Source organism: Gossypium hirsutum, chromosome D04, assembly GCF_007990345.1.
Source record: "Gossypium hirsutum isolate 1008001.06 chromosome D04, Gossypium_hirsutum_v2.1, whole genome shotgun sequence".
NCBI lineage: Eukaryota > Viridiplantae > Streptophyta > Magnoliopsida > Malvales > Malvaceae > Gossypium > Gossypium hirsutum.
The window spans coordinates 53,444,236-53,471,194 of record NC_053440.1 but is presented as its reverse complement, the minus strand read 5'-3'; the positions used below and the strand labels follow the sequence as shown (position 1 = coordinate 53,471,194).

Genomic DNA, 26,959 nt, shown 5'->3' with positions numbered 1-26,959 from the left:
AAATTTTAGAATAATTAATAATATAGTAAATTATACCGTTACTAAATTATGGGTAAGTTTTTGTTTTTGTCACTTAACTAAAAAAATTTACAATTTGATCACTGAACTATTCAAAAGTTTTTATTTAAATCATTGAACTATTCAAAAACTTTTATTTTAGTCACTGGGCTATTAAGTTTTTTTTAAAATTCCGCCAGTGAGCTCCAAGTGATGATTCGACAATCGGTATGGTGGATCAATACCCATCAACGAGTAGAAGAACATACCTTAGATCCAAGTCAATTTGATGGCGAATATTCGAGATCGGAGAAAAAAGTTGTTTGAATTTTGGTTTGCAGATTCATAACGTCCAAAATTGTTTCACGAAAAAAAAATGAACAATAAAAGAGAAATGGAAAGAGAGCTTTCAATTAGTGCAAGCAACGCGAACAGAGAAAGCCATATAGCATAGATTTTAACAACTCGGTGACTTAAATGAAAACTTTTAAATAGTTTAATGACCAAAACGAAAACTTAATCATAACTTAGTGACTAATAATATAGTTTACCCTAAATATAAGGTACCAATTTTAAAATAAATAAAAAACTAAATCATAAATTTTAATATAATAAAGGGGCCAAAGCTAAAATTTAACCTAAAAAAAATACATCTACAAACATATCTAATTTAAAGTGATTTGACATTGTCTGTTAAATTATTGTACGGATTCACTTGTTTTTAAAAAAGCAGTGTACTTTTGTCCATTGCATAGATATTTAGAATTATGTCTGGTAAAAAAGAAAGATATTTAGCATTATTGTAATGTAAAAGAAGATTTTTTTTAATAGGAAAAGGGATAAAGTTATATTTTAGTCCTTAAATTTCATATTTTTTTAATTTAGTCTCTAAATTTTTTTTTGTCACATTAGCCTTGGAACTTAACAAGTTTCTCAATTTTCTCAATTGGAAAAAAATTTACTAAGTAAAAGTGAGAGGTTTAAATAAAATAATTTTATGGGTCCCAATAACTTGCTAATGTACAGGAAAAGTTTATGAACTAAATTGAAAAATTACAAAATTTAAAGACTAAATATTGAAATATCCCAAAGCAAAACGTGAAGTTATTACTGATATTTATGGGAGAGACAGTACGAACAAGGTAGGTATGGACCCGAATAAGATGAAGAAATTCCTAAGTAGGCCCTCGAAATATGGACCGATCTATAATGCATCATCTTATTTGTATGGGCACTTGTCCCAAAGCCAAAATACCTATCCCCTGCGTTGATTACTTGTTGGGAAATTATTAAGTAAAAATTTAAAGGTTCAATATTTATATATTTGGAACATTTAGAATTTAGTTTTTTATTTTTTAAAATTTAAAAATTTTATTATTATTATTAAAATTCTTTTAACTAATATCCTATTTCAAAATTTAAAAAATTATTCATTTAATAGTCACGTGATAATAAAAATAATGTTCAAAATCTTGATGTACGTTATTATAATAGTTTTTTTTTGTTGGGACGATGTTCTTAAAAAGACCTAACACGAGAATTTTGATTAATTATTAATATTAACTGTTTAAATTAATTAAAAACATTATAAAAATAAATAATTATATAATATTAAAAATTAAGTATATAAATTAAATATCAAATTTCAGCCTAATATAATTTTAATATTTTGAGTCAATTCTTGTTTAATTAATAAAATTATTTTAATTTAAACTTAATTTATAAATAAAATAAAATAAAATCTTAATTTTTTTTAATGGAAAAAATAGTATATTCTCATTTATCTAACTCAAATTTTAATAAAAATAAATAAAAGCAAATTTATGGGTCCCAATATTAGCTGTGAATCACAAATGTTCCAATTAAAGTTTTGGGAGGTCTCTCTTACCAATCACTGCCACTACCCTCTCAACTCAAACCACAACAATTACTTCTATAATTTATTTATTTTAACATAATACGAGATTATTTCTATAATTTTAAGGTTCTTTTAGATAAGTGATACGTTTTCTTACTGTTAATGTAAAAATAAAATAAAAAATTAAACACACTACACTGAAAATAAACGTCCATCTAAGAGATAATTTAACTATAAAGATTTTATTTTTTCATTTTACTTTTTTCAAATTCAGTAATAAAGGAAACAATGATGGAGAGTGGAGACCCATGTGCCTATCTTGAGTCACTTTCAATATCAAACACAACATAATAAAAAAGAAATAATATAAAACAAAATATAATATCAAATTTTTTAAAAAATAGACCATTTTCAAATTCATACATTAATGGGTAAAAGTTATTAATGTCTTAGTGAATTGTATTTTACACTTTCTATTTGATAAATAGATAAATTAATTTTTGTATATAATCTTTTTGTTAAATTTTTTTTATCTATTTCTATAATTACAAATTGGCCTTTATATATCAGTATGTGATACACCACATATCACTGTATGATTATTCCGTCAACCACACAAGTTTTTAACAGTACAAATAGATTAAAATTTTAACGGAAAGAACCAATTTACTTTTTGATTTAACATAAGGTTATCATAATGTTTTAAAATTAAATCTTTTTTAGATTTTATATAAAAGTATACACTACAAAAATGCCTCAAAATTTTATATAAATAATTTTTTTTTTTATCATTTCGCAACTAAATAAAAAATCGATCAATGAATGTTATCTATACAAAGCAAATCAAAATTCCAAAATTAGGCAAACTACATCTAAGGTCACTAAACTATTAATAAGTTTAAGTTTTAATCATTCAATTTTAAAAAATTATAAAATGATCATTAAGTTGTTTGGAAGTTTTAATTTAAGTCACTAGGTTGTTAAAATTATTGTTGCATGACCTTCCCTGTTTGCATCGTCTGCACCAACCGAAAGTTCTCATTTCTCTTCTCTTCTACAATTTATTATTTTTCTTGAACCAAATTTGAATGTAATGAATATATGAACCAAAATCCAAACAGTTTTATTCTTTAATCTACAACATTAATCATCATCAACTTGAATCTAAGGAATGTTCTTCTACTCGTAGATGGGTGTTGATCCATCATATTGATTTGTCAAATCGCCACTTAGAGCTCATTAGTTGGATTTAAATTAAAAAAACACACACAAAAAACCTTAACTATCTAGTAACTTAAATGAAAATTTTCAAATAATTTAATAACTTAAATGAAACTTTTTGAATAATTTAATAATAATATTATAACTTTTGAAATTGAATGACTAAAATATAAATTTGGTGGTAATTTAATGACATCAAAATTGAAAGTGGCAAGTGTCATAACACTTTAACAAGCATAATAGAAAGCAAAGAGAGTGAAAAGGGGAACACACTCACTGTAAAGCTCAGACTATGCACTGTTTCGCATTTTTTTTTACCAGGATTCTTCTAAAACCCAAAGCATTAAATTTGCACTTTATCATCAACCTGTTTATACAACTCTACAATACATATAACTATCTCAAACCCTAAATTGACATGCAAAAATCAAGATTCCATGGAAATGAATCTGATGATTTCAATGGAAAAAAAAACCCAGAAAAATAATATTAAATTTAATCCAAAGCATTGGGACCAGCACAAGCTTTCAAAACAGGGCTCCAAATCCATTGCACCATGAATTTCCTTCCTTTGTTGCCGTTCATGTTATACGTTTTCCCTTTCTGGTCTCTCATGACTTGACCGATGTACCCTCCGCCGCCGCCGGTACCGTACAACCCTTCACAGAGGTCTCCTATCTCCGTCGGTGCGGTGGGGTCCTCTCCGGCGTACCATGCGTTCACCAGTGGGTTTGTGGAGAGCTCGGCTAACTCGTGGGCGATCACACTGATCATGCCGTCCAACCCGACGTCTCCGTTCGGTGGGGCCAACGAACCCGGACCGCCGCCGCCCATGTAGCCCGGGACGGCGAAGGGGTAAGCGCAGACCTCGGGGCATTGTTTACCCGAGTTGCCGATCCAAGCGTAGGGCAAAGTGTGACCCACCATGGATGGGAACGTGAAGTAATGGAAGCCACAAACGGCACGGCAAAAATCTTCAACGGTAACGTCGTGGGAGGTAAGGATTAAGTAGATCCCATTACGGTGGTCGACGGGGAAAGGAGCGGCTTCGACGGCGGTGGCGATAACTTGTTGGACTGAAAGGCGCGTGAGGTGAGAACCGTGGGAGTAACCCGTATCGGAGTGTTCTTTAGCAATGACGACGGTCCGCGAAACGTTGGCTCCAGTCTGGTCAGTGTAAAGAGAGACGGTTTTCCACCAGTCGGAAACGGAAGGAGACGGCGGAAACGACGGCGTCGCGGAAGGGGAAATTGAGTTTATGAAGTCTTTGATGAGGAGTTTTTGGGAAACAGACCAACGACCGTACCAAATGAGGTAGATATTGATTGGCGACGAGGAAAGGACGGGACCCATGTGGTAACGGAGGTCGACAATGTCCGATGAGCCTTCGAACTTTTTGGAAGAGGAAAGGATTCTGGGTGGAAGCTTGGGGTTAAAGAACTCAGCTTGATGAGTGTTTAAAGTTTGGTCTTTTGCAGTGGCAGCTAATGAAGAAGCAGTGGAGAATGCGAGTATTAGAATGGGAAAGAGCAAATGGTGAAGAGACATTTTGAGCGGTGGAGATGAAAGAGAAAATGGGTTGGTGGTGGTGGTGGTGGTGGTGGTGGTGGTGGTGGCGGCGATGGCGGTGGAGGAGGAGGAGGTATAGAGAAATGGGGGGATTTCGGGTGTATATAAAGAGGGGAATGGGGTCGCGCGAAAGCGAGGGAAATGGGCTGGAGACAGCTGCTGAGCTGCAGCGTGTGGGTGCGCACTCTTTTATTTTCCCCTTCAATCGCTCAAATCATCGGCTGCTTTTTCTAACTAGTCGTGGTTAAAGGCTAAATTAGGTTGTTAATGATAAATTTGGTCCCTACCATTTATATATTTTGTCAAAATAGTCCTAATTATATTTTTGAATTTTTTTCTATCCATTTTTATTCATTTTTTTAAATTGTTTTTTTAACAGATTTCATGAAATTAACATTACAAAAATTAGCGGGATGATGTAAAATATTTTTTGATGAGATGTAATTTATTATTTAGGTAACCTAATAAAATGACTACATATGAAAATAATTAAATAAATAAATCATACATGAAATTAAAAAAAATAAATCTTAATTTAAAAAAATAAACATAATTATCTAAAAAAATATTTGAAAATGAATGAATTCGTTTATTTTTATTGAGAGGTTTCAAAAAGATATATAATAAATCAAACCGAAAATACTGAATGTGTGCATTCATTTTGAATTTTTTTAGATAATTATGTTTATTTTCTTTAAATTAAGAGTTAATTTTTAAATTTTATGAATTATTTATTTATTTTATTATTTTCCACTTGTAATTATTTTATTGGGTTAACTAAATAATAAATTATATCTCATTAAAAATATTTCACATATAAAATTTCACATAATCCCGTTGACTTTTTTAACGGTACTTTAATCAAATTTGTTAAAAAAAGTAATTTAAAAAAAGGCTAAAAAATACAATTAGGGTTATTTTGAAAAAACATGTAAACGAATGGCCTTTCAAATCAAATTTGTTAAAAAAAGTAATTTAAAAAAAGGCTAAAAAACAATTAGGGTTATTTTGAAAAAACAGTAAACGTTAATGGCCAATTTTGTCAATTAAAACCTTTTTCGAGTTTTTTAAGTCGTTTTTTAAAATTAAGGAAATAGGCCCTTTGGGTAAAAATATAGGCCCGAAATATGGGCTTGGGAAAAAAAATAAGGCCCGTTTAGAAAACGGGCCGGGCCCCGGGCACCACTTTTTTGGCCCGGGCCCGGCCCGGCCTGAATATAATAAATATATTTTTTTTAAAAATATTTTAAAATACTTTTTTTATTTTTAAAATACTTTTTTTAATTTTCTAAAATTTTTTTTGGTGTTTATTTAAAAAATGGGTCGGGCCCGAGCTTAGGAATTTTCCCCCGGGCCGGGCCTGGATAAAATTCCAGGCTCATATTTCGGGACGGGCCAGGCCCGGCCCTAGGACTCAGGCCGAAATTTTTTATGGCCCGAACCCGGCCCGGCCCGGCGCATGAACACCTCTACTCAAATCCAACTTTCTCAATTATTTCTAAATTCTCAACTCTCTCAATTTTCTCAAGTTTTGTTTTAAATTTTTCGATACGCTTGTTTAAAAATATTATAGTTTTATTTAATTATTTCGTATATTATTCGTTTCCATTAAATTTTCATGAATGACAATCTTTCTGATTCATTTTGACGACAAGTACATTTTTGCCGCTCAAGCCATAATGGTAAGACAAAATTTTAAATTTTATTATTTTCAATTAAGTTAAATTTGAAGTATTTTATTTTTAAAATATTTTAAAATAATTTTTTTGTCAATATAAATAGCCGGATGATCGTGTTTTGGAGGGGTTCATACATAACCTATCAAGGAGCCTAGTTATAGAAATTCGTGGTTACTTGCAAGACACGAGATTCTTGTATGAGTCTCGTATGCTTAATGGTTGCAAACTCGATCCTACACTTATCAGTGCGTTGGTGGAAAGATGGAGGCTTGAGTCACACTTTCTATCTTCCATACGACAAGTGTACAATCACACTCAAGGACGTAACTTTACAACTCGATTTATCGGTAGATGGGCCAGTAGTCACGGGGTCAGCGGTCATTCTCGGTAAAGAGGACCTTTGCGAGACAGTTTTGGGGAATGCATCAAATAAGTTTTACGGTGGCGGAATATATATGAAGTGATTGGAAACCAATCTCAAATATCTTCCTCTGAACGCACCCGACATCATCAAAGAACAATACACCCAAGCAATCATCTTAAGGTTAATCGGGGGGATTCTAATACGTGATAAATCTCAAAATTTGGTAAATATAAGTGGCTACTGCACCTGGTCGACTTCAAAAAAGCAGATGAATGAGTTGGGGATCATATGTGTTGGCCACATTGTACCGGGAGTTGTGTTGGGCGACAAAACCAGATAAGATGTCAATCGATGGTTGTCTTCTCTTGCTACAATAATGGGCCTAGTGGTAACTACCATTTTTACATCCCCGAGTGAACGACCCATATATGTTCTCATTCATGGCAAGGTAGAAATCCTTTCTTAATAAATATGTAGTTTGTATAGTAAATGTTGTTTATTTATTATATGTTTGAATTAAAATATTGCTTGTATAGGTGGAATCATTGACCTAGTTACATGGGACTACTCGAGCAGGTCGAAGATATCCTTTTGTTGTTAGATCAATGCTCGAAAGCTGATGTTAGTTACTTATTTGTTCAAACCTATAATAATTATGCAATGATATGTAAAATAAAATTTCATACATAACAAAATTCCCTTCATACTCCATCATCTCAAAAATATCATCTCTCTCGGCCTTCATCCCTCCACTTTACAATATTTCTCTCCCTATTTTCTCCCCCGCTTCAGTGTTAAAAATTTACGTTGCTAATATATTTTTCAGTTTGAGGTATTCTTGAGTCATCGGTAATGCGATATTGCTTCGAATCGCACACATTTCATATATTCTGCCGAGCTGATACCATTACCTCCGAAACCTATTCTGTATAAGTCTACGTAGATGTCTCAATCGACGACCATTATGCAGTCATGGATCAAAGTATAACGGGGGAGCCAGTTGACAGTCGTTATATGGCCACGAGCTCAAACTTTTTGGATACCCGAAAATGTTGCCTTATAAATACCATATAGAAATTTGAAGGTATAATCATAGGGAAAAACTGTGGGGCCTCTCGTTATAATCGGCGTAATTTTTTTCTCAATTTCCAGGCAGTTAGTATCTTTAAAATTTCTTCTTATCTAAAGATCGACATCTTAGTGGATGCAGGAGGATTCTTAGGCGAGCAGTGGCTGTTTTGGTGGAGTAAAGTTGATGCTCCTTTCGGGGTGACAATGGTTGTCATTATTAAACAACCCGTTAATAACTACAATCATTATCGCGTCGACTCAAGTTTGACCTTTACTTCCATCGAAACATCCGCTCTCTGCCTGGGAGCCCTCTTGTATCCACCTTGGTGTCAGCCTTCATATAAGAATGAAATGTTAAAAATACTAGTTGCCTGGAAATAGAGAAAAAATTACTTTGATTACACAGGAAAACCCTCTATTTTTCCTTATAATTATGACATCAATCTTATGTATAATATATATAAGACATCATTTGCAAGTATCCAAAAAGCATTTGCAAGTATCCAAAAAGCTTAAACTCGTGACCGCATAACGACCGTCAACTGGCCTCTAGTTATACTCGAACTAGTGACCGCATCACAGTGGACAACCGGGACCTCTACTTAGACTTCGACCTGTGATCGTATCAAGCACTGGCACCCCAAAATCTCACTTCCATAGGATGGGTTTCTGAGGTAATGGTCCTATCTCGGCATGACATATGAAATGTATGTCTTCTGAGGCGCATTATTGCATCCCCGACCCTTTAAATCTACCTATAAACTTTCTCAGTTTCACCCCTAAAACTATAACCTTAAACCCTAAAAACACAAACCCTAACCCTAACAAAATTAAAGAACTCTAACCTTAGGAGAGAGTGTGTGAAAGCGTGCCCAACTGGACGCGCTTTCATACTCTCTCTCCAAAATTGGCCTATTTCTTAATTTTCAAAAAAAGACCTAAAAGGCCAAATAAAAAAACGGGATAAATACCTTATTTAGATGTGGTTAAATCGCTTGAATTGAATAAATTATTAAAATTAAAAAATATTTAATAGGTTTTTTAGTTTGATTTAATGATCGTTAATATCAATTTGCACATCAATCGATTAAATATTTTATTTCAAATCGATATTTTAAAGGATCAATTTGATTCAGTTATGAAAATAATGGTTTTTTAAAAAAATAAAAATTTATAAGTTAAAACTATTGGGATTCAACTATGTATAAGTTTCCATTTTAATCACTTAATTAAAAAAAATACAATTTGGTCACAATTGTTTTGAGATTTTTTCTTTGGTCACTTAACTGTGATTAACGATCACTTGAAAACATTGGTAATCAAGTTGTAACTTATTTTTATTTAAAATACTAAAACGAAAACTTACACATAATTGGATGATTGTTGATGTTATAATATTAGGCATAATTGGTAATGAGTTGAATATTAGAAAATAATTTAAAATATAAATATAATATTAGCTAGAATATGAAAAAATATATATTTATAAAAAAAATATGTAAAAAATAAAGACCTATAATTTTTTTTAATAAAAGCTTTGGTTGAAATGACAAAAGTGGTGTTTTAGAGTTTTTGATACCCTAAAGTTTAAAGTTCACTAATTGTAGATTTTATTTTAGGTTTAAATTGTATTTTATTATATTTATATAAAAATATTAAAAAGACATAAAAATCCTCGTAATAATATTTATTTTTCTTTAAATAAAAATTCTTTTAATCAATTTTCAATTAAATTAATCTCTAATTCACTCGTGATATTAATTTTTTCAACATTATAAATTAGTAAATATCCAAAACTATATTTAATTTTATAAAACAAATTTTTTTTTGAAACAACATAATTTATTAATTATTATCATAATATATAGTATTTTAAATATTGCTATAAAAATATATACTTTAAATATGATTTATACTACACCAGTAAGCTATACTTTTCATTTTTGTACTAAATTTAAATTGAGTATTTATTCATTTTACTTTAATTTATATAATTTATGCCTCTTGCTATTATTAAGACTTAATCCATAAATTGGTTCCTAAATAATATTCTTTTTTTTCAAATTGATACCTAAACTATTCTCCCATTACCCATTTTACACTAAAATGTAGTCTCCATTAAAAAAAATTCAACTAATAATAATTTGTCACGTTAGATAAACTTTTTAAAAATAGTTATTTTTTTTATTTTTTTTCTTTTACATTATTTCTACCTCTTTGTTTTTTTTCTTTTTTTTTTTCATCTTCCTTTATAATGTCTAACAATGGCAATAATGCTCAAAATTGACCCTCTCGAGGTTGAGATGTTAGCAATTAATTCTATATTTTTGTACTTCGTTGCCTACTTGCTCAACCTGACAGGATCGAAAAATTCTTTCATTGATCAAAATCAGTGTTTCCAAAACTGGATTGGATCGATTGGTTAGATCAGGAATTGGTCTAGAGGTTGAACAGGTTGACTCACAAATCAATATAAGTTAGTTCAATTGAGCTAAAAAATGATCAAACTAGTTTAAACAGTGTAGCACCTCAAGAATTAAACTTACATGGTTCAAATATATGAAAAACCAGCTTGGAGGGACTCTTCAATGGCGTTTTTGGCTGAAAAATATGAAGAATTGCCTAGAAACTCTTTTAATTAAGATTTTTATTTGTTAACTTTTACAAAATTTCCAATTTTGCCCTTATTACATCACTTTTCCAGATTTTTCTTTTCTTATGCCGCATCAACTATCTCTTATTGGCATATTTTTGCCTTAAGTCCCACCTTATTTATCACTTAAGCTATTTAATCACAATTTAAAAAATTTTGTACTATTTTCAATTTAGTCCTTTTTAATTAATTGACTATCCAAACGTTAAAATTTTCTAATGAAACTTTTATACTAACTCAATGACACTCCATAAATATTTATAAAAATATTTATGGCTCGGTTTATGAATGCGAGGTATCGATAACTCATTTTAGACCCAATTTACCTATTAAATTCTTCTTAAATCACAAAATTCACTAATTCAAAAATTCTTCTAAATTCACACTTGACCCATAGTTATTAATTTATTAAATTTTAAAACTCACTGGTCGGATTTAGTGATCTCGAATCACTATTTCCGACACCACTGAAAATTAGGCTGTTATAGAAATTGATTTTAAGGACCTAATTGTGAAAAAGTTTAGAATTAGGGTTTGGTGTTGTGGTTTTGAATATCAAAGGCAATATAGTAGTCCAAAATGGTTGGACAAGGTGTTAATTGAGAAAAATTAGATCAATTGAAGGTTTAATTGAGTAGGGACCAAATTGTAAAAATTGTAAATTTTGTGGGTAAAAGTGTAATTTTAAAAATTGAAAGGCATAAAATTTGAAGTAAATTAGTATTGAATTAGATGCTAATGAATGAAAAATTTTATATTATAGATCAGGAATCCGAAGATAAACGCGGAAAAGAGAAAGTATCGAACTAGTTTCTGAACTTTTATAACTCCTGCAAATTAGCCCAGGTACGTTCATATGGCTGAAATTTTATGATTAATTGTTAATGTGAGTATGATATAATTTATAAATTCGTATATTGTTGTTGAATTATGATTATAGTAAAAATGAGAATAAAATGAGATTGTTAATTTAAGTTAAGGGATACGCAGGATTGAGTACATACGTTCGGTAACCAGTGATGAATTGACGGATAAGTCCATGGTGGATCCATGGCAAAGTGTGAAAAGCAGGTATGTTATTTCGATAAAGAAAACCATATTGAGTTGTGAAAAGTAGGTATGGTATTTCAGTGAAGAAAACCATACTGAGTTGTGAAAAGTAGGTATGGTGTTTCAGTGTAGAAAACCATACTGAGTTATAGTAATGTGAAATATTAAAGCAAATCGTGGCACCGGGCAAACGATGTACTCAAATCCGTAAGACGATCCTTAATTTGACAGGTATTTGTAAGTGCAATTGAAGCTAAATGTCGGAATATAAGATGACATCTGATATTGAGCTCGATTGGATAGATTCACTGTTTGAGATTGTGGTTGGCAGGAAATGTTGAATTTTTTATTTGTTTATTAATATTGTTAGTGAAATTACGGTAAGATTTTATTATGAGCCTATGAACTTACTAAGCTTTCTGTAAGCTTACTTGTGTGTGTTTATTGTTTCTTGTAGATTGATATATATATGTTCGGAGGATCAGATCTACATCAACGATCACACTATCCAGATTTACTCCGGTAGATTTTGTTAAACAACTTTTTAATTTATATGGCATGTATAGGGACTTGGTCATTTTGTGTGTATCCTTGTGATATGGCTAATAAGTAGCAAGTAAATATTTGATAATGATTAACTATTGAAATGGCTATATAAGAACGTGATTTGGTGTTGTGTATGCTTAAATGATAGTTAATACAAAGAAATTATACAAGAGTAAAAATTTGCAATGGGACAGTTTTTGAACAGCAGCATTGATGTGACTTTAAAAAATCACAAAAAATGGTGGAAATTTAATTAGAGAGTGAATAAGATATAGAATTAAATCTGAATGAGTCTATTTTCATATGAAAGAAATAGAGTAAGCAAAAGAGTTGTATATTTTTAGATATTTGAATTTTAGTGAGACAGGATTAGAATAGCTTTTGAAATCCCTTGTTATGACTATAGAAAATCATTAAAAATTGTACAAAAATAATTTGGAGTTATAATTTATATGTTTAGATTCCTTAGTGAGTCTATTTTCAATAGAAACAAACGAGAATGTTATCCAAATTCTGTACATTGATATAATTAATTTTTAGTGAAGAGGAGTCAGAGCTGTTGAATAGTGAAACAGGGGAAACTTTAAAGAATAAACTGTACTAATTGGCTGAACCAAAAATTTTGAAAAGTTTATGGTAAGAAGATATATGAGTCTAGTTTTAGGGAAAATTTAAGGATCTAAATTTTGAGTTTTTCAACTCGAGTTATAATTAAATTAGTGACTATTGCGCAGGTGGATAGTTTTATTGTGAATAGTGAAATAAATTGTTTTAATTTGATTAAGTATTTGGAAAATTTTTAATGTTTTCGGTTTGGACCCGAACCATTTTTATTGCATGATTTAGGGTCTTGAGGTTTCCTTTGAGGGACATATTGAATGAACGTGAGTGAATTAATTTTAAAAGCAAATTTTTATGCTCCGAACTAGTAAGTTAAGTCAGGTAATGCCTCGTGCTCGACTCCGGCAACGGTCTTGCGTAAGGGGTGTTACACATAGCCAAAGGTAGATTCCATCTACAAGTACTGCTATGTATCCATAGCCAAAGGCAGATTCCAACTGTGGGATTATGTTGTGTAATTTACAGCCAATTGACAGTTATTATCTGCAAACCAGTAGTGATTTATCCATATCCCGATGTGTTGGAGAAGGACATTCAGGGGAACTCACATTGTGGTGTGTAGTGGTGGGTATGATCTATTCTGTTAAAAACTAAAATTGTATTGCATATTTAAAAATCATGTGCATACAAATATGAAAATTCTGTTATGATATCAATATATGTGTTAATATATGTATATTGTGGGCAAATATGAAAATTGGTTATTCTAAGGACTATTATTGTGTGTTCTGATATATTAATGATGGTTGCATTGAAAAACAGATACTCTGATCTGTGCCTGATTGTGATTATTTTATGCGATATTATTTAATGTGTCTTACCAACTGTTTGCACTAACTTTCTTGTGAATGAACTTACATAGAGCGTTATAACTCACTCCCCCTTAAATTTTTACCCTTACAGATAACCCACCAGGTTAGGACGTAGACGTGACACCCGAAAGGTCTCAGCTCGGTCTTTATTTTTCGATTTATTAAGACTTGTTAATTTATTTACTCTATTTTTAAAGTTTGTTTTATTCTATTTCAAACTATGACATGAGACTTAGGATTTAAGTTTGTTTTTATTTTGCATGACATTTGATTTAAATTATTCGAAGATTATGTTATGATTATTGATTAAGTATACATGAACCCCGGTTTTTATTAAAAGCAAACAAATTATTTTTCTGCTGCTAAATTAAAATTAAGATTTGGAGGAGTAATAATGTTGAAATCTCAAGAATTGAGAAATTCATTCATATATTGTTCATATATAGTATACATATTTATACAATAACTTATTACAACTACTTACTAAATGCATTATATTAGACGCTAACTAAAACAGTTAGGCTGTTATTCTAATATTCCCCCTTCAGCATCTTGAGAAAGAACACCCGCAGCAACAACATGCATACGTCAGCAACAATGAGAAAAAACACCCACCGTTAATGGTTTAGTAAAAACATCAGCAACCTGTTCACAACCAGGTACAAAACACACATGAAGCTGATCACTAAGAACCTTTTCACAAACAAAATGCATATCTAATTCAACATGCTTGACTTTAGAATGTAGAACTAAATTTGTAGCTAAGGAGATAGTGCTAGCATTATCACACCAAATGACTGGTGTACTACTCAGCTTGACACCGATCTCATCCATTAGGGAGCGAAACCACATCAACTCAGATGTGGCATTTGCTAAACTCCAATATTCCAACTCAGAAGTAAACTGAGATACAACACTTTATTTTTTCGACATCCAACCAATAAGATTATCACCAAGATACAAACAAAACCCGGAGGTAGACTTGCGATCTTCTAAAGAACTAGTCCAGTTAGCATCACAAAACCCAGGTAAGCTCATACTTGACTTTTGAAATAACAACCCATAAACAATTGTGCCCCTAACATACTGAAGAATAAGCTTCATTGCTAGCCAGTGCAAATTATGTGGTTGATGCAGATATTGACTGACTTTATCGACAACAAATGACAAGTAAAGCCTGGTCAAACACAACTATTGCAGGCTCTCCACAACTTGTTGATAGAGTGTTCCATAGGAAAGTGGAGACCCGATTAATGATGTAAGAGTGGGATAACTCACCATAAGAGTGTCTACTGGTTTAGCATTTGACATATTGGCGCGCTCTAACAATTCTCGAGCATACTTTTGTTGAGAAATATGCATACAACCATTATGTCTCAAAATTTCAAGTCCAAGAAAATAATTCAGCTCACCCAAGTCTTTAAGGGAGAACTTTCGATCAAGACAACAAATCACATCATCTAACTCAACACCAGCATCACCTGTTACTATAATATCATCAACATACACCAAAAAGGCTTGTGGCCCATATGATAAGAAGTCTCTCCCCAAGTTGAGTTCTTAGGCTCACCCCAATTAGAGTTCCTCTTATCAAACCTTATTTTAGGGTTGTCAGCCTCACCGTCATTTCAAGCTGAATCATAACGGTAGAAACATCACCAAGCAATATGACCAATCTTGTTACAGATCTAACACTACGGCCTAGCACCGCCACCATGCTGACCCCGACCATGTCCAGGGCGAGAAAAACCCAACGCACAAAAGGAGCGAAACATCTGCAATGGTGGTTGTCCAGCATATGAAGAAACAATCGCCGCCGATGACTTAGATTTGTTTGACACATTAAGATTTGCAAAAAAAAAAGAATTCTGAGATAGATACCCTTGTTGTCAGGCTTCAGCATCCAAAAGAGTCGTCTAAATACCCTGAAGATCAATTGGAATCCTACTTGTGGTTATAATCAAAACCACGTGATCGAACTCCGATGGAAGGCCGTTGAGAATGGCTGATTGTTGCTCCTCCAGAGGCATACTCTGACCACACCCGCTAAAGAGTCACAAAGATGTTTAACCTTGGCGAGATAGACAGACATTGAAAGATCATTCTTTTTAAGACTATGGAGCAAAAACATATAGTGCATAGCTTTAATAGTTGAATGACTACCAAATAAATGCATGAGTGCTTCACATAACTCAAAAGCAGAGCCAGAACTCCCAACTAATTGGCTATGAAGAGAAGCACTTACAGTTGAGAGAAGCCATGCTACCAACGCCGAATCCTACTGCTCGTATTGAATAAACGTCGGATTCTCACTGGACACACCCTCATCATCAACCACTACTCGTGGTGGTATAGCAATAGTTACATCGGCAAATGATTGTAACCTATGCGTCTTAATCATTAATAAAACATGCTGCTTCCAGGCTAAGAAATTTCCATCGTCAACAAGTATTGCCACCTTCTGAGATGCAAAGGCAAACGAATTAAGAAAGTTTTCAGCCGACTCCATTGTGAACTCAACTTAACAATCAACAAAAAGAAATACACTCTGATACCATGTTGAAATCTCAAGAATTGAGAAATTCACTCATATATTGTTCGTACATATTTATACAGCAGCTGATTACAACTACTTAGTAACTGCATTATACCATACGCTAACTAAGACAGTTAGACTGTTATTCTAATAAATAAAACGATGTGTAACTAGATTTTCTACTAAATCAAACAAATGTTTTAAGATGGTTGTTTTCAAAACTCCGATAACCCTGCTAGGCCATCTCGATGGCTGATGTAATCTTCCGAATTTGGGTCTAACATCTAGGCCGGGTTAGAGAGGTTACAAACAATTTTTTATTTTAAAAATATTTTTTATGTTTTTTTAATAAATATACAAAGAAAATAATATTTTTTTGCTACATGGTAATCTTTAATTGGTTATCTTTTTTTAAATAGACTTAACGGTTTGACTAACGACAAAGGTTCCAACTTGGGGGAAAAAATAGTTTAGGTACCAACTTAGGGGGAAAATAGTTTAGGTACCACTTGTGATAAAAAAAATATTTTGAGACCAAAATGAGAAAAATGACATAGTTTAGGCACCAATTTGTATGTTTAGCATTTTTTTTAAAATAGACTTAATAGTTTGACTAACAAGTGTACTAATTTAAAAAAAAAATTAAAATACCACTTGAGACAAAAAGAAAGTTTAGATACCCAAATGAAAAAAAGAGTATAATTTAAGTACTAATTTATAAAAAATAATTATATTCCAAATCAGTATACTGATATAAAATTACTTTAGTCGGTTAATCTGAATTTTTTTAAAAAATCAAAATGAGGTTGAGCTCTAAAATATTTTTAAAAATAAATTAATTAAAAAATAATTTTTGTAATAAAATTTCATTTTTTAAATTACATAATAAAAATTCGAGTTTCATGTTCATGAAAAAAATCACATCAACCAATAAATTGAAATTTCGAGGGATTAGTAATTTGGACTAAGACATAATATTAATAATAGTAAGGAGGAAAAAAATATGCCTAATAAAAAATAGTATAAAGATTAATCTGTAATTTTAAATATAATATAAGGATGAAAACTTGAATTTGACCAATACCATAACGTTACTCAAATTCAAATTTTAACATAAATTAGGTGCTGGCTTTAAATTAAATAATTTTTCTCAAAAAAAGTATCTTACATTGGTATAAAATTAGGTAGTTTCATATTTTTTTATTATATTTCGACTAATATTTTAATATTTTAATCGTTAAATTTATCAATATAATTATTCGAATCAATATGATATATTTACCACGTTAATATATATTTTATTATTGAAAGTTTTTTTATATATAAAACAGATAGTTAGACATTTTTAATTTACTTCAAATTTGACATGCATAATTTATATGAATAAAACATGAAACAGGAGGATAATGCGCTTCAAGATTCTTATGTTATGAATTGAATCTATTTGAGTATGAGAAAGAGTTATATGTAACTGTCATTTCACGTTATTCCAATCCTTTTCCAATAAGAGAATGACAAATTAGATTTTTCCTTCCCATTTTTAACTTTTTACTTCATGAAAGAAATAGGAATGGTTCGACTTGATAAAATTACAAAAAGAGAATGACTTAAAATTACAATTTTATACAATCAGTTCTCATTTTTTTATTCGACTTGATAAATTAGAAAATTTAACTTAAAATGTGATTGGATTTGTTTTTTTTTTAAATCTTAAATTGGTTAAATTAGAAACAAGTTTCCATTTCCATCTTTTTCTTTGAATCCAAACAAAAAAAAATACGAAGGAAAAAAACTAGAAAATTGGAATGAGATGGGTGGGGGCATCACATCGCATTGCAACCAGCGATAGAGAAGAAGCAAACGAACACGTGAATTTTAGAAATTTAGTAGTTTTCTTCAGTAGGACAAGCACTTTCACCACGTTGACTTCCTCCCCTCTCCCTCTCCCTCTTTCTGTCTTAGGGTTTTTCTTTCTTACCAATGTGCTTTTCTTTCTTGGATTTAGCTTCTTCCATGGATTCCCAATGACACCCAAATTTTACAAGGTATGTTTTTAACGTCTTCCTGCTTTCGGGTCTTTCTTCTTTTCTTGTTTCAATCTTCCTTTCTCTCCTTGTTTTATTTTGCTCTCCTTCTGTTTGTTGAAATTCCCCAATTAATTCCATTTCTTGCTTCTTCTTTTTTCTTAAGAAATGTGGGGTTGTTTGTTACTAAGATTTTTTGGGTTCTTGTTTTTCTCGTTCGTTCAGGGAAAGAAAACGAATTTTAACTGAAGCTCAGCGCTTTGATTATTTGATCCCCGTTTCATATGATGAGATCCGAAGTGATCATTTCCTCCTGTATTTGGACTGGGCTTGAAAATGTTTGTTTTGTTCTTGAATTTGTTAGTACTGGGTGGATTAGTTCATTCATGTAGTAGATATTTGATATAATGGTTAACATAATTGAATCAATACACTTCGCAAGATATTGATTAAAATTTTAAACCCCATTTTTAATGGTAAAATATCATGGTGTCATGGAGTTGCAAATGCTGGTCCTCATCCATTGTTCAAATTTCATAAAGTTAGAAACGTCTAATGTAAATTTCTTGACCAATCAGTTCCATTGGCTAGATGGTTTGACCCATATTATCAGATCTGTTTGTTTTTAGCCTATTGTTTGTAATGTCTGTTAATGAGTTTCTTCTTATAAACTTCTTTTGATTCTTAGGCTCAGATGTGAACGACTAAAACATTTGCTTCCCCCATTTTCTTTTTCCTTTTATATGATTTTTTAACACTTAAGTTAGGTTGGAAACTTCTCTTATCACATTACTTGTTAAGGCTAGAGGCCAAAGTTTACTTCTTGCTAATATCAACAATCTTTTACAACAAGATTTTGATGTGCTGCAACAATCTGTTGACCAATATTTTCATGATTGGCTTTTGCAAACACTGCAGCTTGTAAACTTTTACTTATGTCTGAATATGGATGTCATTTCTATCCCTTTTTCTATCTGTGGATTCAATATTTTGGGTGAGATATGCTGGGGAAACTCTTTTCATGGTCATAACAATTTTTTTATCTGATATCTTGGACCATTTTTATGTGTCATCCATCCCTAAGAAGTCAAGTTAGTGAAGGTTTTCACTTGAACTTTCACAAATAAAGCAAATTAAGCAGGGATTCCTTCTTGACTTATGTCTACGTAACATTTAGCTGTTGCAGGCTGATTTGATGGTGCTTTGTCCCGTCATTTTTAATATTTGAATGATTTTTTTTCCATCCAGGCCTTGGGAGTTTATTGAAGCTTTGAGGCAGTGACGAAGAAACTGCTGTCTTTGATGAAATGCTTGTTAATTGGGGTCGAAAGCCTAAGATAGTTGATTTGCTTGAAGACAGTTGACAAAATAAAGATTCCTATATAAAAGTGAATTATGAAGTCGATGAAATTCCCAAAGCGATACTTAATTGTCCTTTTAACCTTTGTCAGCACATGCGTATGTTATATAGAACGTGTGGGTTTCTCCATAGCATACACAGTTGCAGCTGATGCTGCTGGGATTAACCAATCAAGCAAAGGGACAATACTATCAACATTCTATTACGGTTATGCTTGTTCTCAGGTACCTGGGGGATGGGCGGCTCAAAAGATCGGGGGAAGGCAGGTTCTTCTTCTCTCATTCGTTTTATGGTCATCAACTTGTTTTTTGGTTCCATTAGATCCCAATAGAGTCACTATCTTGGTTGTTGCTCGCTTGCTTGTTGGTGTGGCACAAGGTTTCATCTTCCCTTCTATTCACACTGTCCTAGCACAGTGGGTACCACCACATGAGAGGTCAAGATCTGTTTCGCTTACAACTTCGGGGATGTACCTAGGTGCAGCTATGGGAATGCTTGTCCTTCCTAGCCTGGTGAAGTTCAGAGGTCCCCAATCTGTATTTATTGCAGAAGCAGCATTAGGTGTCATCTGGTCTTTCTTTTGGTTTAAATATGCAACTGACCCCCCTCGATCTGAGCATCAGAAAGCCACTGCCACTGGTTTTGGAGAATCTTTATTACCTACCAAAGCAAGTCAGAAGATAAAAGTGGAGAATGGAGGAACTACAGCCCGAACTTCCGAAATCCCATGGAAGAGAATTTTAGCCAGCAGGCCAGTTTGGGCAATCGTGGTAAATAATTTCACATTCCACTATGCCCTTTATGTATTAATGAACTGGCTGCCAACATACTTTGAGCTGGGCCTCCAACTCAGTCTTCAGGAAATGGGTTCTTCCAAGATGTTGCCGTATTTCAACATGTTCATATTCTCAAATATCGGTGGGGTTCTTGCTGACTACTTGATCACCAAAAGAATAATGTCCGTGACTAAAACTAGGAAGTTCTTGAACACTGTAGGATTTATAGTCTCTTCTCTTGCATTGATGACACTACCAATCTTCAGAACATCAGCTGGAGCCATTTTCTGTTCTTCTGTGGCTCTTGGTTTCTTGGCGCTCGGAAGGGCTGGGTTTGCAGTGAATCATATGGATATTGCACCCAAATATGCAGGAATTGTAATGGGTGTCTCTAATACAGCCGGCACCCTAGCTGGGATCATTGGGGTTGATATGACTGGAAAGCTTCTCGAAGCTGCTAAAGCTGAATATTCAGATCTTTCTAGTCCAGAAAGCTGGAGAACAGTCTTTGTCATCCCGGGATTGCTCTGCGTATTTAGCTCTTTCATATTCTTGCTATTCTCAACGGGGGAGAGGATTTTTGACTGAAATAAGCCCTGCACACGTCTAAGTTTTTACTTGGTATAGCCATAAATCATCAAGGGCTTCATACGCAAATCGGTCGTTGTGATTGGTGAGGTCTCTGATGTCATGAAATCTAAACCCTTCCTGGGACAAATATATTTAATTTCAGATTAGTATAGAAGGTCAAAAAGCAATCAACACAAACCAGTAGGTATTAGAAATCATTTTTTTGATTGTTAACATGAAGAGCTTATGTGTTTATTTTTTATTTAACAGTGAGATTAGCTGGATTATTTCACTTCAAATTTATGCATATGAGAACTCAAGCCAAGCAAGTTGCTATTATGAATGCAGTGGGGACATCATGCTTCTGATAATTACCTATGATGTTAGTAAATTTTTGTTGTTTCTACTTAACCCTGTGCTTGAATCAATTTGATGTATAGTTGTGAAGATGGTGGATGAGCGGTGGCTGCTAGTGGTGGCCGTGGTGGTTCTACAAATTTGCTTCTTATGACTGGCCATTTTACAGGACCACTGTTCTTCATGACTATGTTAGATATGAGTGTCGGATACGAGTATGTTTATTTTATTCCAAGTTGTCGTGTTTGGAGGATCCATGGGTTATATCTCATACTCGTTCAAGATATAAATGTCATACATGAGCATTTTAAGAAAACCCCTATTTTTACTATTTGAAAAAAAAATATCCGGCCGCCATTGTTGAAACAAGCCCAATTTATCGATTGGTTAAGTTAGAACAACTCTACAATCAACTCGAATTAAGCTAAAACGTTTACTTCGTAGTCGATTAAACTCGAACAAAACTTTGAATCTTAAATTTCAAACCAAAGGAGAGCATTTGAAGAAAACTTTAAATGTCATTTAGAAAACTGTAACAAATAGAAAATCATGTTTGTTTTTTTGTTCTTTTTTTAATCTTTCTACACAAATCGAACTGCCTAATTGACAATAAAATGATAAGGAAAAAAAAAAGATAAATTTGAACAGCCGTCAAAACTTTCAAACTATCCATCAAATATATGTAACCAAACTCAGTTGTTCTTGGCAGCTGCAACTTGCTTCGCACCAACAGAAAAGAACTCCGTAATGACTTCGAGAGGCATGCCTTTGGTTTCGGGTACTTTTAAGAACACAAACACCCACGATATAACACACACGACCGCGTACATCCCGAAAACACCGGCTAAACCGACTGATTTGAGCAGCACTGGGAGTGAATACGTGACGATGATGTCGCAAATCCAGAATGTAAGGGCGCACATAGCAATGCATATGCCACGAACCCGTGTCGGGAAGATCTCAGCACAGAGTATGTTTGGGATTGGCCCAAATCCCATGACGAAGAAACAGAAGTAGAGAACAACACTAACGGTTGAGATCGCTGCGTGCACAACATTCCCCATTTTTACCACACTTCCGATGACTAAGACGAGAAGGGATATTATCAGGACCGGGAGTGTGGAGAGTAGCAAACTCCTGCAACGGGGGAAGACATTGGTAATCAACAAAATCCACCATCATAATATCAGAAAATTAGAGACAATAACCGCAAGTATGCCAACAGAAAGGCACACGAATAAAGGTTGAGCAATTTCCGCTCAAAACTAAATCTTTAAATTCTGAGTGCCAACAGATATTGAGTGTTTCCAGGTGAGCTTTCTTATAATTTCAAAGGAGCCCGAAAAGGACAAAAAAACATACCTTCTACCAGCAATATCCATAAGCCGCATAGCAACCGCTATACTTGGAAGCATCAGCAAGGTTGTAATACCACTGATAAGCAATGAGGCAGAAGATGAACTGATCCCCAAGTTCGAAAGAAGAACTCCAACTCCCGCCTGCTCGAGAATTTGTGGAGTGTAGTATAGAACTCCATTTATACCAGAAAACTGCATGTAAAAAGGAAAGAATAAAGAACAGTCCTCAATAAGCCAATAATGCAAAGCCGGAAAACAGTATTGCAAATGTACTATCCCGTGTACACCATTACCACACATTTGTGCAATCAAGGCAATATATATATACATGTGTGTGTGTGTACTACATCGAACCCGACTGATTCCTGAAACAGTAAAGCAGGATGTAATGCAGAGCCGTAAAGAAGTGATTTTAAGATGAGAAACATGAAGATAACAAGCAAAAAAGGCTATTCGAGCCATTTGCTAGAAAGATAATTGTGGTTAGGTTCTCTGAGTTACCTGCTGAAGTATTTGAATTCCGATCCCTACTACTAAAGCATGCTTGACTCCTGGTTCAAAGATATCTTTCCAACTTGGTCCCTTTGGAGTTTCAGCTGGATGAATCATAGCCGGTCCAACCGGATGCTGTTTCATAAGCTCACTGGCATAGAGGGCTGGCTGACTCACCAAGGCAGCAGCCTGGACATACTCACTGTCTACAGGGGCATCATTACCGGGAAGAGAAACCAGTGATCCACGCCTCGAGCCGGGTACACCCTCTTGGTGCAAATAAATTCTTTTAAAGCCCCCTTCCTTTTTTCCATCTGGGCCTACTTTTTCAGACAATTGCCATGCAATCTGCCAACCACCACCAATACCCATGCTACCAACTTGTTCTCCGGTAGTTGATTGCATTAGACTACCGTGTCTTAAGCTCGTAAGGCTTCCGTGGTTAGTTGGAACTATGTCCTTATCCAAACTGGTTGTTTGTCCTGAGATCAAAGGACTATGTAAATTGTCATCAGAATCACCACCACCACCATCAGATGGGTAGTCCTCGCCCTCTCTGGGAACAATATCGTCATCCCACTCTTCATTTCTAGCTTGATTACCTCCCACGCTGAACATGCTACCAAAGTGCGGAAAAAGTGCGCTACGCATACTTCCCGTTTCTGGAACCTTCTCATGGACACTTCCAAAGAGGGTGACAAGAGGATCAACAAGACCAAGAGCGCTCTGACTAGCCATGCTTCCATGCCGTGACACGATACCAAGAGTACTCTGTCCTGTGACAGGTCTGGCCACCCAGGAAAGACCTTCTTCAGGTCCATATAACTTGATTTGATCCTTATCATCTGATATATCTTGGTCTTCTATGTCCTCATTGGCCGGGCCAATTATATACTCCTCTATCGATGTTTCACCTCCAACACCAAGTCCCTCCACTAACAATGCCATCTCACCTGTTCATTTCAAATAATATTAGTACCATCAGCAGGATAGCTTCAGATGGCAAGCGCAATGTAAATAGAGGTAGAGGAAAGATTAAAAGAGACCGAGGATGAACTAACCAGCAACATCTTCCCTGCCACGTAGTCTCTGCAAAACTTTTTTTGCCTCAATCATTCGTCCTTTACTTACGAGCCATCTTGGAGACTCAGGCAAGAAGAAAATGGTTAATATAAAATATATAAGAGATGGAATAGAAAGAACTCCAAGCATCAATCTCCAATTCGGTAATTCCGATAATGACATTCCAAAAACCATGCAATATGACAAAAACATTCCGATGGAACCAGTAAACTGCGGAAGGGTATTTAGCAACCCCCTTATTTCGGGTGGTGCAGTTTCAGATATGTAAACTGGGACCAGAGTTACTGCCAAACCAACCCCAAAACCATCCAAAAGTCTTGCCAAAAGTAAGATATAAACATTAGGAGACCATAACATTACAAGACCACTAACACAATAAAGAACAGACGAGATAATTAGCATTGGACGGCGGCCTAGCCAGTCCGATATGCCTCCCGAGCAGGTAGTAATGCAGGTGGCTCCAATAAGAGACATGGCTACAATCAGGCCTTCTATAGTTGGTTCGCTTTCCAAACTAAACTCTCTCTTTATGTATAGAACAGCACCTGCAACGTGGAACACAAAGAGCATAACTAATCAATTGATCTAAAGAGATGGCAAAACACCCTTTATACTGACGTAGAGAAGAACTGTATATGTTAATCATTAAGGGAAGAAAAACCCCATTCATCCAATTATATCATCAACTCGAATTCACCGCAGATTTTTGACATATGAAAGCTATCATTTTGGTACAAAAAACTGAATTTTCAATGTTGAACTACATATACATAGCAGTTCATGAAACCAAAGAGGATAACTGCATATGTTAATCATCGAGTAAACCCCATCAATCCAATTAGATCAACTCAAATTTACAAATAGATCTTTGACATATGAAAGTTTTCATTTTAGTCCAAAAGTATGAATTTTTCGATGTTGCAATACATATCTTAATCAATCTAAAGAGATGGAAAAACACCCGTAACTCTGAAGTAGAGAAGAACTATATATATTAATCATTAAGGGAAGGAAAACCCCATCAATCCAATTGGATCATCACCTCAAATTCACCATAGATCTTTGACATATGAAATCTATCATTTTGGTCCAACAAGACTGAATCAACTAATATTCAATGTAATTTGATAAAAAAAAACTAATTATTCAATGTGAAGAGATGGCAAAACACCCTCTACATTTAAGTAGAGAAGAACTGTACATATTAATCATACAGTCAAGAAAAACACCATCAATCCAATTAGATCATCACCACCATAGATCTTTGACATATGAAAGCTATCATTTTAGTCCAAAAGAGGAATTTTCAATGTTGAATTACATATAGCAGTTGATGAAACCAAACATGATATCAATCTAGAAAGATAGCAAAACACCCTTTACACTGAAGTAGAGAAGAACTGTATAAATTAATAATTAAGGAAAGAGCAACCCCATAAATCCAATTAGATCATCAGTCACCTCAAATTCACCATAGATCTTTGACCCATGAAAGCTATCATTTTTAGTCCAAAAAACTGATTTTTTTTATGTTGAACTAGATATGTATAACAATTTAAGGAAGTAAATGAATTACCTGCAATGGTGGCATTATCCCATCCTTGCAATAAGTTACCAATAGCTGCTGCAACAGCTACAAGCACAGCTCCACTCATTTTTCACGCACAAAAAAGAAAAACCCCCAATCCTTTAAACACTGAGCACTAAACTAAGTAACCTGAAAGTTAAATAAACCAAACCAAGATCATGGATCAAAATTTAAAAAAAAAAACAGTGCTAGATACAGCATCTGAAGAGGTATCAGATCACAGTCTCCATACACCCCCCTCCCCAGAGAACAAACTTGACTATGTATCAAAAGAGAGAAAACCCAAGATAGGAAAAAAACAAAAAAATCAAAAAAAAAACCAGGTGTCTAAGCTCAATATAGAGCCAAAAAAAGCTGTTAACTTTACCTAGGGAAGCAAAGCAAAGGCAGATATAGAAGAAACAGAAGCAAAAAGCTGCTGATAAAAGAGTTTCAGGAATCAGCAGATATAGAAAAGGCCATAACAGACTGTCATCACCTTTGGAATTGAATAAAAAAGAGGTACTTGGTGACTGAGGAGTGATGAGATTTTATTTATTTATTTTTCACAATAAAGCAATATATATATTAAGGGTAAAGTGACCTCATCAACAAGGGAGGCAGAGAAATGCAAAGGTTAAAGCAAAAGAGAAGAAAACCCAAAAGAGAAAGAATGGGTTAATTGCAACTTGCCCCAACCCTTATACCTCTCCTTAATTTGCACGTATTATATTGCACTTTACTGGTCACACTCAATCTCTAAAATTTGTGTTTCACTTTACTTGCTCATCTTTGTATCATCAATAGTTTAAAGCACTTTTTTGGGGGGGGGGTAAAATAAATTTTCGATTTAAAATACTATTAACCTTTATAACATTTTTAATTGGGTATGCAATATTTAGTTATATACAAAGAGGTTGGATGGGTTAGGGAATAGGGTTGTGTTTAGTTTAAATCAATTTAGGGTTTACGTCATTTTCGTTATGCTAATTAATAACAAAAGGTTGAGATTTATTACAAAGAGGTTGGATGGGATAGGGAATAAGGTTGTGTTGAGTTTAGATCGATTTAGGGTTTACGTCATTTTTGTTATGCTAGCTAATAACAAAATATTGGGATTTATTACAAAGAGGTTGGATGGGATAGGGAATAGGGTTGTGTTGAGTTTAGATCAATTTAGGGTTTATGTTATTTTTGTTATGCTAGTTAATAACAAAAGGTTGGGATTTATTACAAAGAGGTTCGATGGGATAGGGAATAGGGTTGTGTTGAGTTTAGATCGATTTAGGGTTTACGTCATTTTTGTTATGATAGTTAATAACAAAAGGTTGAGATTTATTACAAAGAGGTTCGATGGGATAGGGAATAGGGTTGTGTTGAGTTTAGATCGATTTA

At 33.6% G+C, this 26,959-nt stretch overlaps 3 protein-coding genes across 7 annotated transcripts; 1 reads left to right on the top strand and 2 right to left on the bottom strand.

Annotated features, from left to right (window-relative positions):
• Positions 1-3,277: 3,277 nt before the first annotated feature.
• LOC107898907 (protein EXORDIUM-like 5) lies at positions 3,278-4,982 on the bottom strand. The gene has a single exon (XM_016824480.2). The coding sequence runs from the start codon at positions 4,622-4,624 to the stop codon at positions 3,572-3,574; it is 1,053 nt and encodes a 350-aa protein (XP_016679969.1). The 5' UTR covers positions 4,625-4,982; the 3' UTR covers positions 3,278-3,571.
• A 12,752-nt stretch (positions 4,983-17,734) lies between these two features.
• LOC107898906 (probable anion transporter 5) lies at positions 17,735-21,248 on the top strand. Of its 5 annotated transcripts, none has more exons than XR_001684519.2 (3): positions 17,735-18,022; positions 19,586-20,810; positions 21,148-21,248. XR_001684519.2 is itself a non-coding variant. In XM_016824478.2 (2 exons), exons 1-2 carry the CDS (start codon positions 17,783-17,785, stop codon positions 20,723-20,725), a joined length of 1,380 nt encoding a protein of 459 aa, XP_016679967.1. In that variant the 5' UTR covers positions 17,735-17,782; the 3' UTR covers positions 20,726-21,078. The 5 variants fall into 5 exon arrangements, 3 of the variants coding, with proteins under 3 accessions (XP_016679967.1, XP_016679968.1, XP_040946834.1); XR_001684518.2 differs by lacking the exon at positions 21,148-21,248 and adding an exon at positions 20,978-21,078; XM_016824478.2 differs by lacking the exon at positions 21,148-21,248 and having other exon boundaries at positions 19,586-21,078.
• A 314-nt stretch (positions 21,249-21,562) lies between these two features.
• Positions 21,563-26,368, bottom strand: LOC107898905 (monosaccharide-sensing protein 2). The gene is made up of 6 exons (XM_016824477.2): positions 25,953-26,368; positions 25,574-25,714; positions 23,976-24,542; positions 22,924-23,867; positions 22,427-22,614; positions 21,563-22,201 (listed from the first exon to the last, which is right to left on the bottom strand). Exons 2-6 carry the CDS (start codon positions 25,650-25,652, stop codon positions 21,757-21,759), a joined length of 2,223 nt encoding a protein of 740 aa, XP_016679966.1. The 5' UTR covers positions 25,653-25,714; positions 25,953-26,368; the 3' UTR covers positions 21,563-21,756.
• Positions 26,369-26,959: the final 591 nt, after the last annotated feature.

Coding starts and splice junctions, on each gene's coding strand:
- LOC107898907 (XM_016824480.2), bottom strand. CDS start 4,624: ATGTCTCTTCACCATTTGCTCTTTCCCATTCTAATACTCGCATTCTCC.
- LOC107898906 (XM_016824478.2), top strand. CDS start 17,783: ATGAGATGGGTGGGGGCATCACATCGCATTGCAACCAGCGATAGAGAA. Junction 18,023..19,585: donor TGACACCCAAATTTTACAAG/GTATGTTTTTAA, acceptor GCTTGTTCTCAG/GTACCTGGGGGATGGGCGGC.
- LOC107898905 (XM_016824477.2), bottom strand. CDS start 25,652: ATGAGTGGAGCTGTGCTTGTAGCTGTTGCAGCAGCTATTGGTAACTTA. Junction 23,868..23,975: donor TGGCAGGGAAGATGTTGCTG/GTTAGTTCATCC, acceptor TGAAATGAACAG/GTGAGATGGCATTGTTAGTG. Junction 22,615..22,923: donor GAATTCAAATACTTCAGCAG/GTAACTCAGAGA, acceptor TTTTACATGCAG/TTTTCTGGTATAAATGGAGT.